This window comes from Myxine glutinosa, chromosome 11, assembly GCF_964187855.1.
Source record: "Myxine glutinosa chromosome 11, kmMyxGlut1.1, whole genome shotgun sequence".
Classification (NCBI taxonomy): domain Eukaryota; kingdom Metazoa; phylum Chordata; class Myxini; order Myxiniformes; family Myxinidae; genus Myxine; species Myxine glutinosa.
The window spans coordinates 122282242-122299008 of NC_136271.1; the positions used below are offsets into that span (position 1 = coordinate 122282242).

The 16767-nt window shown below is 45.9% G+C and overlaps 1 protein-coding gene across 1 annotated transcript in view; it reads right to left on the reverse strand.

The window, feature by feature from the left end:
* The window catches only part of POLE (DNA polymerase epsilon, catalytic subunit), a 126027-nt gene that overhangs the window by 78184 nt on the left and 31076 nt on the right, over positions 1 to 16767 (reverse strand). The window contains exons 7-11 of the mRNA XM_068131122.2: positions 15837 to 15972; positions 13908 to 13988; positions 13316 to 13423; positions 9143 to 9253; positions 6252 to 6337 (exon numbers count right to left, since the gene is read on the reverse strand). Coding sequence (XP_067987223.2) covers positions 6252 to 6337; positions 9143 to 9253; positions 13316 to 13423; positions 13908 to 13988; positions 15837 to 15972 — 522 coding nt within the window. The remainder of the gene's footprint in view (positions 1 to 6251; positions 6338 to 9142; positions 9254 to 13315; positions 13424 to 13907; positions 13989 to 15836; positions 15973 to 16767) is intronic.

Genomic DNA, 16767 nt, shown 5'->3' on the forward strand with positions numbered 1-16767 from the left:
GATACATGGGCCACAAATTCAAATGGCAGAAACTGCTTTGATTGGTCCATCGTCTTTTAATGACCTTGCAATTTGTGGTACAAGTACAATCGTATCTCTTCGTGACCTTTATCCGACATGCAATTTTGTAGGTCACCAATAAGCTTCAGAGAACATTATAAAAACACACATATTGAAAGATGAAAGAGTGAAGGAAAGGAAAGGAAAGAAGGAAAGAGAATGAAAGAGTGAAGGTGAGCAGAGAGTCTTGATTTTGGCAGTTTCATCAAAAGAGGGTTGCTGGCAGATCTTGTGCGTCCTGCAGGAATATTTGGGGGACAGAGCACAGATAGAGCTGGGGGAACTAAGCCGGATAGGAGTCGGTAGAAGACAGAAAGACCACCTACCTGCCTGCAGTGAGTGAGTGAAAGGCCCTCACAATCAGCTTCATCGCGGGAGATTCCAATGATTCTGAAAGCTTTGGTTTCAACAGCGTGAAGCCGAGCTAGGTGTGAGGCAGGAGCACCAGCCCAGAGGGAGAGCAGTATTCCATTGAGCTGCGGATGAAAGCCTTGTATGTGGTGAGGAGCTCAGGTGTGCCAAGGAAGGACTTCGCACGACGGGGGATGCCCAGTCGGCGACTGGCTTTGGAGGACAGCTTGGAAATGTGTTTTTCCCAGGAAAGATCATGGCAGATAGTGAGACCCAAAAGCGTGAGTGACAGAACTTCTTCGAGAGGGTTTTTGAGAAAGTAGATCCGGATTCCATAATTTCAAAAGTGATTCTTCACCATTGAGAGATTGGACCAAAAATGATACACAATATAGCATATTTCAAAAAGTTGTGGACGAGCTATGACAAAACTTGGTGGATGAGTTGTGTTGGTGACAAAAACAAGCTGATCAGATTTTGGTTATGGTTGAAAGGTCCAGATGCAGATCGTGAACTGCCAGTGGGATACAAAACGTGAACTGTTCAACCTGGCAGAGGTATATGCTCTACCGAGTGCCAATCCAGTTTGCTTCTGCATCCATCTTGTCCACACCTAGTCCTCATTCATCCTCACAAACCTCATCTTCAAATTTGGTCTCTCACTTTTGTCCATGAGCCCTGCTGTTGTGCGTTTCCCCCTCTCCGTCTGTTGCATCCTGATCCGTTCTCTGTTCTAGCTCATTCACGAGCCTCAACTATACACAAAGAATTAAGTTAAGCACCCCCCCCGTTTTTTTACAACCTCACACATTACAAGTTTGTTGTCGTCAAAACAGTGTAATATACCCATGATATTGCTATATTTTCTGGAGAAGTGATATTATGGTCACATAATAACATAACAATCATGCCGTTTTCAATATTTTATTCTGAATAATTTAAGGTGAAATTTTTTGGGAATTTTAGGCATATTTGCACCTCAATTTAAGTATGGAGCTATAGGTCCATCACGGACAGTGTGGATGACGTTTATGTTTTCTAACGTACAGTCATTGTTCTGAGAAGACCTCTAGCGATCTTTGCGTCAATAACGTGTGTAGGACCCACGTGATCGGATCACTGACTCAACCCTACGTCTCATAGACCCTGTAAGCCGTCGTATGCGTTGCTGTGGCAGGTTGTTCCATTCCCGATGTAATGCACGTTCCAATTCATCCAGATTGGCTATTGGAGGGACCATCTTCGCAATTTGTCGTCCCAACATGTCCCAAACGTGCTCGAGGGGGTTCAGGTCAGGACTGTACGCAGGCCAGGGGATGGTTGTCACAGCGCCTTGCTCCAGCAAGGCTCGGACGTGTCTCGCACGGTGAGGCCTGGCGTTGTCATCCATGAAGATGGGTCTGCTGGCGAGGGTGTGGTCATCGAAGTGCGGGATTACGGTGGTATTCAGGATTTCCTCGGCATATCGCTCTCCGTTGAGGTTACCTCGCACAGTTATCAGGTCCAACTTACAGTCATGGGAGAAGCATCCCCAGACCATAATCGAGCCACCACCAAAGGGTACCGTTGGTTGAATGTTTTTAGGTGCATACGCGGTGTTTTTGTGGCGCCACACCCGAACACGCCCATCTGTCACGTACAGCAAGAACCGGCTTTCATCCGACCAATGAACTCGCCTCCAAGACCGGATGTTCCATCCACGTCGCGCTAGGCACCATGCCAAACGCTCCCTCTGATGTCGTTCGAGTAGCCTTGGACGCTTGATCACTCGTCTTGACCTTAAACCGGCCGATTTCAGGCGGTTCCTCACGGTACGGTGACATAGCCTTCTGTTGGGCAGCCAGTTGTCCTTCAGGAAATGGCTCGAGGCGAAGGGATATCGTCGCACCAGTCTCAAAAGCGCTCTATCTTGGCGGACTGTTGTCACGCGAGGTCTTCCAGACCTTGGGCGGTCCTTCACCGCATCCGTTTCCTGGTGTTTCTGCACCAACCGACTGATCACCGAATGGTGGTAACCAAACGTTCGAGCTACAGCTTTTCTGGACATTCCGGACTCGATCATGCCTATTATCCGCCATCGTTCTCCGTCCGACAACCGTCTACGAGCCACCATTACGAGAAAATGACCATGTAACCCCCACACGAGCTCAGGCGTGACTTGCAATAACCCGTGATGATAGTGCATTTACAGAAAATCACGACCACGTGGATGATAACACGTGCTGCACGAGCGATGGGCGTCACAGATGAGTGCACTCATCTGCATTTCATCAATGGATAATTGCTAATGTCATACCAATCATTATTTGATCTCACATACCTTAGAATATATGCCAATGTATACATATACACAAAGAATATATATTAGGGGGTGCTTACCTTAATTCGTTGTGTAGGGGTGCTTAACTTAATTCTTTGTGTATATATATATACGTATATACAGACATGGCATTTAATATGAAATATTTTTTTTGTGGGGGTGAACTTACTTTTAAAGATGATTTAGAACCAAAAGTTCATTGGAATTATGTTGAAATTATTCTAGATTTTGTTAATGTGACCTTTAAAAGAAACAAAAACCACATTTGACATTTCGAAACAAATAAATTGATCCTTGAAAGTGATGCAAACTGATATCGAACTCAATTCATGGACAGTACTGTGTTAAACTTCTATACGTTTTCCAGAAGTATCTCTTTATTTTGCACATTAGCCAAATTTTTTTTTAACAAAAACAAAAGTTAAATCACGACTGGGATTACGGACAGTAAAATTACAGTTCAGTACTTCGTGTAACCCCCACGAGCATTCAGGAGAGCACGTACACGTTGAGGCATGCTGTTCACGAGATTTGCCAAGGTTTGGACAGGAATCGCTTGCCATGCAGTGACAATAGCCTGCTGCAATTCACGCACAGAGGTCGGCTGCTGGTCCAAGTGGTCGATTTGACGCGTTAATTCTGCCCACAAGTTCTCTGTCGGATTCATATCCGGGGACATGGCAGGCCACTCCATATGCTCTACACCACGGTCAGCAAGAAAGTGTTGGATCATGCGAGGACAATGAGGCCGTGCATTGTCATCTTGGAAGACAAAGTTTCCTCGAAAGGCGGCACGAGCAAATGGAAGCAATGTTTCTTCCAGAATGGCCCTGTACTTGAACTGGTTCAGGTTTCCATTCAGAACAACCAGGTCAGTTTTGTCCCTGCATGAAAATCAGCCCAAACGGTCACCCCACCACCTCCAGCTTGGACTCTTGGCACTATACAATCTTTGTTGTAGGCTTCATGCACTTGTCTGCGCACTCGGACGCGGCCATCTTGACGATAAACCAGAAATCTAGACTCGTCACTGAAGATCACGTGATTCCAGTGTCCTGGCTGCCATTGACGGTGCTCTCTGGCCCACTGCAATCAGCGGTGGCGGTGTTGTCTGGTCAGGCGTGACTTTCTCAGGGGACGCCTGGCACGATAGCCTGCTTGAACCAGTCGTTGGTTGACTAGCCTTCTGGATACAGGCACATTTGTCAGTTGCTGCCACTCAGCCCTAAGCCGATTAGCTGACTTGGTACGGCCATTGCGGACTAACCGGTGCAGCTGGCGATCATCCCTCCTTGTGGTTCTGCCGGGACGTCCTGGCCTCGGTATTGGAGTAGGGACACCCCTCTGAGCATTTCGTTTCAGGATCTTTGACACCTGACCTTGAGTGATGCCATACTGCCGAGCAATAGCACGCTGTTTCATGCCGTAATTTCGTAAAGCCACCACTCCATGACAAACAGCATTGTCGAGTTGACGGACCATCTCCAGAGGAAGCGGCAATAACTTTTGGAGACGTGCAGCAGTTGTTTTCCACTAATACAGAACGCAACAACCCTTGTATACCCGACTGTGAAGCCAATCATCAAATGCACCTGTCCGTACATTTTGCCACGCCACCTGTGATATAATCCTGTTGTTGACTTCTTGCTGCGACAGACAATCAGTGACATGGTTCTTTTAACAAATAAATAACCAAAGTGTAAAAGAAACTCACCAGATTGATATACTGAGTTCAGAAAGTAAACCCGTCAAGAAAAAAAAAAAATTCCATATTAAATGCCAAGTCTGTGTATGGGCTAGCGGCTAGGGTGTCAGCTTAGGATCCTAGGATCCTGGGTTCGAATCCCGGTCGATCGCTGAATTAACACCAGGGGGGTTGACTCAGCCTGTCATCGTTCGGAGGTCGGCTAATTGAGTACCAGTTCACTGGTAATTCCCTGCTTGTCGTAAAAGGCGACAAAAAGGGTTGGCGGCAGGAAGGGCATTCGGCCGTAAAACATTGCTTCAAAAAGGGGACCTAAAAAAAAACAACAACAACCACGGTCCCCGAAAAAGGCCAACCCCCGCTTTGCGGGGAAAAATGGCCTCTAAAGGTGGTTTATATATATTTATATACATATATATATATATACATATATATATATATATATACAGTATATATATTTAAAAATTTTAATGCATCAAATATCTTGCCATTTACCATGACTGAACAAGCACTCTGAGTATTGCGCTGCAATACATGTCCCCTACCGGCAGTCTGTCGTCCGGAAAACTGTTGGGGAAATTACCAACGTTCAAAGTGCCATAACTTTGTCAAAAATGATCGAAACGTCGTGAAGTTCGAACTTGATCTGTAACTTATCATGAGGAAACCATGTACCAAGTTTGAAATCATGAGCATTAAGAGTTTAGAAAAAAAGTCCGGAAAACTGTTCTTTGCGTGACGGACTGACAGACGGAGAAACGGAGTGCAAACCTATAGTCCCCTCTGGTGTACACCGGTAGTGGACTAATAATCTTCTATACTGTATAACAAAGGTGTCATGGCTAGCACGGTATATACAGGATGAGAAAATTTTCTAATTGACCCCCACCTGCGAACGGCACACTGAACAGACGGATCTCAAAAAATATGCAAATTTATGCACGGTTCATGCTGGTTTTCAAACTTGATCTGAGTTATGCTGAGACACATGTGTGTACAAAATTTTGTTGAAATCAGCCAATATTTGGTGGAGTTATCGCACGGAAACCAAAGTGTGACAGATGAACCTCATTAAAGATGCAAATTTATGCACAGTTGAATGTGGGCACGGATGATGTGAGACCGGGTTATCCTGACCGGGTTGTCCGCGGACCGTGGAAGCTAGGTTACTTCTGACACGTACTGTATATACTGCTAAGAGGGCAGAGTATCAGATACATATTAAAAGAAGTATTCATGCAATTCATACGCACAGAAGCATATGGTAAAGTGACACTCCAACCTCCCTAGGTGTAGTGTTGATTTATTGGTAAACTATGTGAATTCAATGTATTCTTGCCTGATATGAAGAATTGTGTTAATGGAAACAAAATTCAGTGAAAACGTTTTTGACTTGATGCTTATTCCAGGAAAGCATTTTAAAGAACAGTCCACGATTACAGCATATTGTACACAAGGAATATTAACAGCTTTGACTTACCGCACTCCAAATTATAGTCCGAAAAACTGTTGGGGAAATTAAGTTCAAAGTGCCATAACTTTGTCAAAAATGATCGAAACGTCGTGAAGTTCGAACTTGATCTGTAACTTATCATGAGGAAACCATGTACCAAGTTTGAAATCATTAGCATTAAGAGTTTAGAAAAAAAAGTCCGGAAAACTGTTCTTTGCGTGACGGACTGACAGACGGACAGACCGACAGACGGAGGGACGGAGTGCAAAGCTATAGTCCCATCCGGTATACACCGGTAGGGGACTAATAACGGAGAGTTACTGCACCAAAGGAGAATGCTAAGGTAGTGAAAGAACACTTGCCAATCAAAACCGTCTCCATTGTAAGTCACAAATATGTTTGGCTTGGTCTCTCTGATGTGCTCAAAAAATCTCTGCAACAAACTTGCCTGTGGCGAGAAACATCACGGACATAGCAGTAAAGTCAACATGCGGCAAGGCATCAAAATATGTAAAAACATCAGGATGCTATCTGAAAAGAACAAGTACAAAAAGTTTTAATTAAAACAAAAGCCGCGTCGATGTTATACAATGCCTAGATGCAGCTGTGCCTATAACGTCGATGTTATAGGCACAGGACATTCCTATTGATTCGATTACATGATGTTATTTTTGTGCAAAGTGAAAATATATCTCGGCAATTTCCCGTGTGTGGCGACGAATTTTTAATAGATCTCGGCATTTTCCTGTCTGTTATTTCAGGCGGTGTATGACTGACCATGCCGCGATTTAAAAAAAAAAAATCTCGGCAATTTCCCGTGTGTGGCGACACGTGAACGAAGCTATGCTCCTCTCTCCACATTATTGTGACGACGTATAAATTAAATATTTCATCGTGACGATTGTCATCAAATGGACGAATTTTTAATAGATCTCGGCATTTTCCTGTCTGTTATTTCGGGCGGTGTATGACTGACCATGCCGCGATTTAAACAAAATATATATATCTCGGCATTTTCCCGTCTCTTATTTCGGGCGGTGTATGACTGACCATGCCGCGATAAAAAAAAAAAAATCTCAATGGACTTGAAGTTACAGGCCTTTGAGAATTCATTTCGTTCTATAAAGGGCAACTTTCATCGGATTTTCTTCCCGTTTTTTTTCAACTGAGTCTAAAACTATGTTAGCGACTGTGAAAAATGAAATGATATATCGAATTTGATTTGAAATAAAACTGTGTGAGAGAGGAAGACACCACGGGCCTACAAAACAGGCCTCAAAGCTATGCGAGTTAATAAAATGGTGGATATTTGTTTATATGAAGCCTCTCCCAGAATGGGTGGAGCTATGGTTCCCAGAATGGGTGGAGCTTTGAGGTTTTGTCTTCTCTGCAAGAAGAAGAAGAAGAAGAAGAACAACAACAACAACAACAACAACAGCAGAGGGCACTCTATGAGCAGCGTCTACGACGCGGCTAAAAACAAGAATTAACTCAGTAGAGAGCATACCCCCACCAGGTGAACAGTTTACGTTTTGTATCCTCGAGTAAATCAAAAAATCACAATACAGATTCACATTTAATCAAAATCATCCGTCCATAACTTTTTGAGATATCCTGCTATGTATCGGTTTTGGCCCTTTCTCCCAATGGTGAAGAATCACTTTTAAAATTCTACGAGCCAGATCCAGATCTGGATCTTCACCAAAATTGAATCGATTCTTCCTTGTCACACACACACACCAAGTTTCGTCCTAATCCGTCCATAACTTTTTGACATATCCTGCTGTATGTTGGTTTTAGTCCTATCACTTAATGGTGAAGAATCACTTTTTAAAAATCAAATAATTCTCATATCCGAATCCCTATTCAGATCTTCACCAAAATCGAATTGAATAGTCCTTGTCACATACACAATCGGTCCACATAGTTTCGTCCAAATCCATCCACAACTTTTTTAGATATCCTGCTATGTATCGTTTTTGAACCGATCTCCCAATGGTGAAGAATCACTTTAAAAATTTGAGTAGCTGGATCCGAATCCGGGTCTTCACCAAAATCTAATCATTTCGTCCTTGTCACATACGCCATATCGCTGCCAAATTTCGTCCGAATCCATCCACAATTTTTTGAGATATCTTGTTCACAAACAGACAGACAAACAAATGAAAAATCGGTCAGAGACCGAGGACTTGACGGAATGTACCTTTTTAAAAATCGGCCATTTTGGATCATTAAAAGTAAATAATGACCTCTGCCAAAGTTCAAACAACGTGGGTTTAACTTCTACATGAGAGAATTCCACATAGCTATTTGGGCGGTGTATAAGCTAACAGATCGCTGTCTCCATCGATCTTGCCAAGGCCGTAACACCTATCGGCTCAAAATCCTTTTAACTGTTGACTTGGTAGTTTTTACAATGAAGGAAACACGTATCGGGAGTACATACGACATAGCGATTGTGAATGTGACAGCTCTGAGGCGTCTTTCGCTTCGCATCGCAGTGACGGCGAGCACCAACATGGCGGCTGCAAGATTAAAATCTGGCTTCAAGCCCCCCTCACTCTCACCACCCAAAGCCTTCAACCAGACATATTAACACGCTCCTCCCCCTTCATTCCAGTTCTTCAAAGCAAAGCCGTAAAAATTGTTGTATCGCCATTATATACGACGAGCAACGGTACCCGCCCTAAGGGCGGGGCTTCAATTGGGAGGGGCAAATGATTGGATGACCATCGTTTTGGGTGACCTTGAGCTTGACCTTGGACCTAGAGAGTTAAAAATTGGGCACAGTTTATTCCAGGGCAAGGCAAATATGTGTGTAAAGTATGGCGATGCTATGTGCAACGATGTAGATGTAGTACTGCACACAAACAGACAAACCAACCAACCAACATACTTGCCAGAATCTATTCCAGCAAGTAACAAACAGACAGACAGACAGGGGTGAAAACATAACCTCCATCCACCTTTGCTGGCGGAGATAACAAATTGAAGCTAAAGTGAGTGCAAAAGTTTCGGGTTATTTTGTTAATAAATTTTAAGCTGCAAATGTAAGAACCAAACGATCAAAGAAAGAAAATTATTTGGAAAAAAGTAGAATGGCTGGGGACGAGGGGGACAAAGCAGCTTCGTTTGGTAATGTACGTTCACAGCCCAAGAACAATTTCATGAGCTATTGTAAGGTAAGAAACCTCCACGGAATCTCATGCATGAAAAACTGACGTCACATTAAACCCTTAGTCCAATTTCTCACCTCATCAGCTTCATTAAAGATGGAAAAAGGGCCCTCGTACTCCGGTTTCGGAGTGTATTCAAAGTCTTCAATGTCTTCGGAGACTATCTCACGGTTGGTGATGAGAAATCCCTGGAAAACCAGGCAAACCAAGGGGCCAGAGAAGTGCATATGATATCAGACGACAACACTGATCGATTATGTTGGCCATCAAATTTGGGTGCAAGTGGTAGGCGAAATGAGTGATAAACTGGGGCAAAGCTTCCGCTTCCGGTCCGGTCTGAAGAGGACGCAGGCATCACATGCTCGCCGCTTCTTCGACTGGGCCACTGTCTGTGGCTTGCTTTTTTGGTGGTCGTGCGGATTTTTTGGCCATTGAGTCTGCCCTCCGCATAGTCCCGGCTCTGCTCCCTGCTTCGCCTACCCGGCTCCTTCGCCTGCTCGCTGTTTCCTCGGGCACGCTCTCGTGGGTTGTGTCCTTCGCAGCGGTGTGGCGGCGGTTTTTCCCGCCGTGATCTTGATTTGTAGCGGCGGCGGTTGATTGCCGCTGCATTTCCCACTTTGCCGTGATCAACCTTGGCCTCGTGATCGTCTCTTTGCTCCTGTTTGCCCTCTGCTTGGTCCCGAATCTGCTCCTGGCTTCACCTACCTGGCTCCTTCGTTTCCTTGGGCCTGCTGCCGTGCGTTGGGACCATTGTTTCACCTCCTCAACCTTGGCCTCGTGCTCGCCTCTCCGCTCCTGCCTGGCATAGCTCTGCGGTACTCCGCCGCAAGGCTCCTTCTGCTCAATACCCGCTCCACCCCATCATGCATCTCTGCCATCAAATCAAATGGACTCCTCCGACGACCCAGGTACATTCACCGTGGCTCCGGTCATAAGTTTGTATATGTACAATCAGGTCACTCCATCCCCGTCCTCTGGTCTGCTCAGCGCACTCCCACTCATCGTCCCAGCGCACCTCGTCACGGCAACGCACAAAATCGCACCTCCTGCCTGCGAACCCTGGCTAAATCACCTGAATTCATCCCCGCTGTTCAAAACAACATCAAGCTCACCCTGTTCAACACCCGGTCCCTCAACAACAAATGCCTCATCCTCAACGACTACATCCTGGATAACAAACTGGACTTTCTCTGTCTCACCGAAACCTGGCAACAACCACTGGACTACTACACGCTCAACCTCACCACACCCAATGGATATTCCTACGTCAATAAACCACGCTCGGAGGGCCGAGGTGGTGGAATTGACGTTATCCACCGTCAAGACATCAGGACCAGCCTCATCCCCATTGCCTCATCCTCATCCTTTGAACACCTGGCTTTTAAACTCTCTGGTCGCACGCAGTCAGTCATGGCTGTCGTCTACCGCCCTCCCAAACCACACCCATTATTCCTGTCTGACTTCTCCTACTTTCTGACCCAGCTATGTTCCCTCTCCCCCTCAATCCTCCTCCTTGGTGATTTCAATATCCACATGGACTCCACTGACTCCACAATAACCACTGACTTCACTGATTTACTCACCTGCTTTAACCTCACTCAACATGTCAACTTTCCTACGCATATCCGTGGTCACATTTTGGACCTTGTCTGCTCCACTGGATTAATTTTGCACCATCTCTCTGGCTCCGACCTCACCCTCTCTGACCACTTAGCCATCACTATGACCATCAACATCCCCACCACAACACCAAGACATTATCGCACTATCAACTTCCGTAAGCTAAACGCTCTTTCACCTACCTCATTCTCATCCACCCTCTCTGAAAAAATGTCCACTTCTCCCTTCATTGACCTCCACACCCCTTCCGACCTCACTGACTACTACAACCACACTCTCTCCTCCTGCCTTGACCAGCTTGCGCATGTAAAAACCAAAACAGTTTCTTTCACCCATTCTGCTCCCTGGTTTACCCCTGAACTCCGCCTGATGAAAACTCGTGCTCGCCAACTTGAAAGACTCCGCAATAAAACAGGTCTCACAGTTCACTCCCAAGCCTACAAGGACCACCTACAACACGACAAAGATGCCCTCTCCCACGCCCGCTCCGCCTACTACTCTCAAATTATCCACTCTGGCTCCGGAAACCCAAAAGCACTCTTCTCGACAATAAACAAACTCCTCCGCCCCCTGGACACCACCACCCAGTCATTCACAGTAGACAACTGCATCTCCTTCCTTTCTTTCTTCCAACGCAAAATTGACAACATCTACAACAGCTTAACCACCACCGCACCTGCTCCCCCTCCAACCACCTGCCCCCCCTTATCCTGCCTTCCCCTGTCTCAATTCTCCCCTGTCTCCCCTACTGACCTCTCTGAACTCCTCATAGGAATGAAAACTGCCACCTGCACTCTTGACCCCATCCCCTCCAGCTTTGTCAAGGCCTCCCTCCCTGCTCTCTCTCCACTTATCATTGCAACAATAAACTCCTCCCTGTCTACAGGCATCATCCCACCATCCGTCAAAATTGCTGCTGTTACCCCCATTCTAAAAAAACCTGGTCTAAACCCTGACACCCTAAACAACTTCAGACCCATCTCCAACCTACCCTTTCTGTCGAAAGTTTTGGAACGCGCTGTAGCCACTCAACTCAAACATCACCTCTCTGCCAATAACCTGTATGAAACATTCCAATCCGGATTCCGCTCCAACCACAGTACTGAAACTGCTCTCCTCAAAATCACCAACGACCTTCTCCTCTCCTCTGACGCTGGCAACCTCAACATTCTCGTCCTCCTCGACCTCAGCGCTGCCTTTGACACCATCGATCACACCATCCTCCTCACCCGACTTGAATCCACCTTTAACGTTACCGGCACTGCCCTCTCTTGGATTAAATCATACCTCTCTGACAGACGCCAGTTCATCTCCATCAATAACTGCAAATCCCCCACTGCTCCCCTCCCCCAAGGTGTCCCCCAAGGTTCAGTTCTTGGCCCCCTCCTCTTCATCCTTTACCTGTCCCCCCTCGGTCACTTAATCCGCCGTCATGGTCTCCAATTCCACTGCTTCGCCGATGACATCCAGCTTTTCATCTCCACCAAGTCCGTCTCCACCGACACCCACTCTATCCTGACAAACTGCATCTCTGAAATAAAATCCTGGCTTCAAATCAACTTCCTCAAACTTAACTGTGATAAATCTGAAATAATCATCATTGGCCCAAAAACGCTCACAAAATCCACCCATAACTTTGCCCTCAACATCGACGGTATCCCAGTATCCACCTCCCCTCTCATCCGGAATCTTGGCGTCATCTTTGACCAAACCCTCTCCTTCGACAAATACACTAAACAGATCACAAAGACAGCCTTCTTTCACCTGAAAAACATCGCCCGTCTCCGCTCATCCCTCTCCTCCACGGCTGCAGAAACCCTCATCCACGCCTTCATCACCTCCCGTCTGGACTACTGCAATAGCCTCCTCTATGGTTCACCCTCAACAATCACCAATAAACTCCAATACATTCAGAACTCCGCTGCCCGTCTACTCACCCATTCCCAGACCCGTGACCACATCACCCCCGTCCTTTACAAGCTTCACTGGCTCCCCATCTCCCAGAGAATCCAGTACAAAATCCTCCTCTTGACCTACAAAGCCCTCCATAACCTGGCCCCATCCTACCTGGCTGACCTCCTCTCCAGACACACTCCCACCCGCAACCTCCGCTCTGCTGGTACCAACCTCCTGACCCCCCCCCATCCGGACCAAATTCAGATCCTAGGGGGACAGGGCCTTCTCCATCGCTGCTCCCACCCTCTGGAACTCACTACCTCACACCATCAGAGACTCCTCCTCACTCACCACATTCAAAACATAACTCAAGACACACCTGTTCAGCACTGCATTCAACATTCAACCCACAGCATTTAACCCCTGACTATCTCTTCTCCTTCTCCCTCCTTTTGCTTTAAATATTTCCCTATTGATTCTTGTCTTTTTGCAATTGTTGTTTTCATGTTTTGTTATGCATTATGTTTTGCACTCTGTCAAAGCGCCTTTGGGCTTCATGAAAAGCGCTATACAAAATAAATGAATTATTATTATTATTATAAATCAGACATGTCCAGACAAGAAGTGAGGAACATGCAAGAACCTAAACTGAAACATCTGGAATGATTAAAAATTCACAAAGAACTGAAAGTGTCATGATACCGGTATGTACTAACAAAATACGCCGGGAGTACCTGTCCATCAATCATGTAAGATATCATCATGATCTGATCAATCTCAGCATCTGGAAACTTCAGAGGAAGCTTGGTGGTCTCTATGTCATAGGCAAATATAACTGGATCCTGGCAGGGCACAAAATGAGAAAAGAAAATATCTCACCCCCTGAAGGACCAATAAAATACATAAATATAATCGGAATATTAGGAAGGCAGGATAGCTCGGGTTGAGTCTGTGTGCCTAAGAGTTAACGGCTCAGAGGTCCGATCACTGGAAGAATGTGATGTAACTAGAAAACTGTGTAAAGCTACAAAAGCCAAAATGTTGCATCTACGATCAAGCTGTTTTTCAAAGGAACATCAAGCAGGTCATCCCAAGTGCAAAACATATGGATTTAAAATAACAAACACCAAAACGCCTATAAGAGCAGGCGTTTCAGACGACACTTCAAACTTCCTCCCGTTTTAAAGTAATGCAGCCGACAAGCTAGCTGCCTGGGCCAGATTTTGCAAGATCAACGATACACGCAAAGCAGAAGAAAAAAAATAGCATCAACGAGTCGACCCAACAAGAGCAACAAGTTCCAACGGAACGAACAGACGCACTTACCGGCCGTTCAACTAGGTCAGGCCTTGGAGATATTTCTGGAGGATTGGAACCACCGCGGACCCGTACGTTATACCAATGTGCCTGCAAACATCCACAAAAAATGACGAATGAAATTTTAAAAATAGAACCACGGGTCCTGAAGCTCACCTGGATCAGGAGCAAGTGACTCAAAACCTCCACAAGCCCCCCCAGACCCTAATATTTTTAATGTCGTGAACAAATATTGGTACGTCATGTTGTGATTAAGTTTCATTGAAATTGTGTGTGTAGTTTCAGAGAAGAAAACACATACTTATTTTGGGGGGGTCAAACACCCCCCACCCCACCCTGTAGACCCCTTCAATGAGTGCAGATTTTGATGCGGTCAAAGCACCTTCATTAGGCATCAGATATGAAGCTTGTGGCTGAGTTTCACCAAAATCCGGTGTTGTTTCAAGCGATAATGACTGAAGTGTTATAGACTCACTGACTGACTGACCCATGGACACTGCTCGATCACATAAGACATAAACGCACCAGACTAAAATCCAGTTGAGCTTAAAATGGTGGTTTAGCACTCCTAAGGGTCGAATAAACTATTTTGTATCATTTAAATTGGGGGACCCAATTGTAGAAACATATCCTACAACAGCAATACACCTTTCCCTTTGCAAGATGTGGAGGCTTTATAAAATAAACCCACATTGTGCTGTTTCTGAACATTTCAAATAGGAATATATATGTATATGTCATTACACCACCGAGGCTGGTCATTACACCACCGAGGCTGGTCATTACACCACCGAGGCTGGTCATCACACCACCGAGGCTGGTCATCACACCACCCAGGCTGGTCATTACACCACCGAGGCTGGTCATTACACCATCCAGGCTGGTCATTACACCACCGAGGCTGGTCATTACACCACCCAGGCTGGTCATTACACCACCGAGACTGGTCATCACACCACCCAGGCTGGTCATGACACCACCGAGGCTGGTCATGACACCACCGAGGCTGGTCATGACACCACCGAGGCTGGTCATTACACCACCGAGGCTGGTCATGACACCACCGAGGCTGGTCATTACACCACCGAGGCTGGTCATGACACCACCGAGGCTGGTCATGACACCACCGAGGCTGGTCATTACACCACCAAGGCTGGTCATCACACCACCCAGACTGGTCATCACACCACCGAGGCTGGTCATCACACCACCGAGGCTGGTCATGACACCACCGAGGCTGGTCATGACACCACCGAGGCTGGTCATTACACCACCGAGGCTGGGGTCATTGCACCACCGAGGCTGGTCATTGCACCACCGAGGCTGGTCATGACACCACCGAGGCTGGTCATCACACCACCGAGGCTGGTCATGACACCACCGAGGCTGGTCATGACACCACCGAGGCTGGTCATTACACCACCGAGGCTGGGGTCATTGCACCACCGAGGCTGGTCATTGCACCACCGAGGCTGGTCATGACACCACCGAGGCTGGTCATTACACCACCGAGGCTGGTCATCACACCACCCAGGCTGGTCATTACACCACCGAGGCTGGTCATGACACCACCGAGGCTGGTCATTACACCACCGAGGCTGGTCATTACACCACCGAGGCTGGTCATTGCACCACCGAGGCTGGTAATTAATTACACCACCCAGATGCAAGCTGATAATGTTCTTCAATTTTCTTCTTCCTACCCCCGCTCTTGCAGGGAAAATGGCCTTAAAATGCCTGTTGTATTGTAACCAGCTCAAGCTAATAATGAACATGAAGAAGAACAAAATCCATTTTCTCCCTTTCTCACCTGAGAGGTTGCTGAACCAAATCAATCCACTGCACGCAAACCAGCCTTGCGCCTGTTCCCAAATGGCAGAATCACAGTGGAATAGCACAACAACCATAAATATATAGCTGCTGACATGAAACACTCACCACATTCAGCTTGAGGTCGATGGCGACCCGCATTTGATAAGGGACGTCGTGTTCACGAATATCCACAATGTTATCCATATGATCAGACATCCTTCCATGTCCTGATGCTTCCTCCGTTCCTTGTCCCCCGAGCACACTGCACAAGTTATGATGAAAGTGTGAAGAGATTAAATTTCAAAATTAAAAAAGATTAAAATGATAGATTATGTGGTGGCATATAAGGTGGGGATCAATCATTGTGGTCATGTTCAAGATCATCAAAGTCTCAACTTATAACCAAGTTTTCTTATAATTATCATTAACATTACATTTTAATAATGAAAAAGACATAAAATGTCATATCCCCCACCTTAGTTTGAGATATTTTGCTGTAAGGAGTTAAAAGTGAATGCAGGGAAAATGGCCGCTCTAGCAGGGAAAATAGCCTTAAAATGCCTGTTGTTGTTTGTTGTTGGAGTTAAAGGCTGTCAGGCGGCCATCTTTGGTCAGACGGCAAAACAAAATCTTCTGCATATATGTATACTCTTGTATTGTCTTTGTGCCAAGTTAGAAGAAAATCGGTCCTTGCATGTCCAAGAAGTGAATGGGGACACATTTTAGTAACAAAATGACTGCCAGTCAGCCATCTTGGATCTGATCTCGAAAATAAATGACATGCATGTGTAAGCCATCAGTCATTATCTGTGTGCAAAGTTTGAACAAGATCGGTAAATGCATGTCTGAGCGAAGGCTGAGGACATGTTCAATATCAGGTTTTTTTTAGAACTAAAATGGCCGCCAGTCTTCCAGTCGGCCATATTTGATGATCGCAAAATAAATTGAGGTGCACATGTATGCATGTGACGGGGCTCGATGTCCGCTCGTCTGAGAATAACTTAGGACAAACGCTTTGAGAATATGAGCCGTTTTTATTACGGAGCCATTGCACATG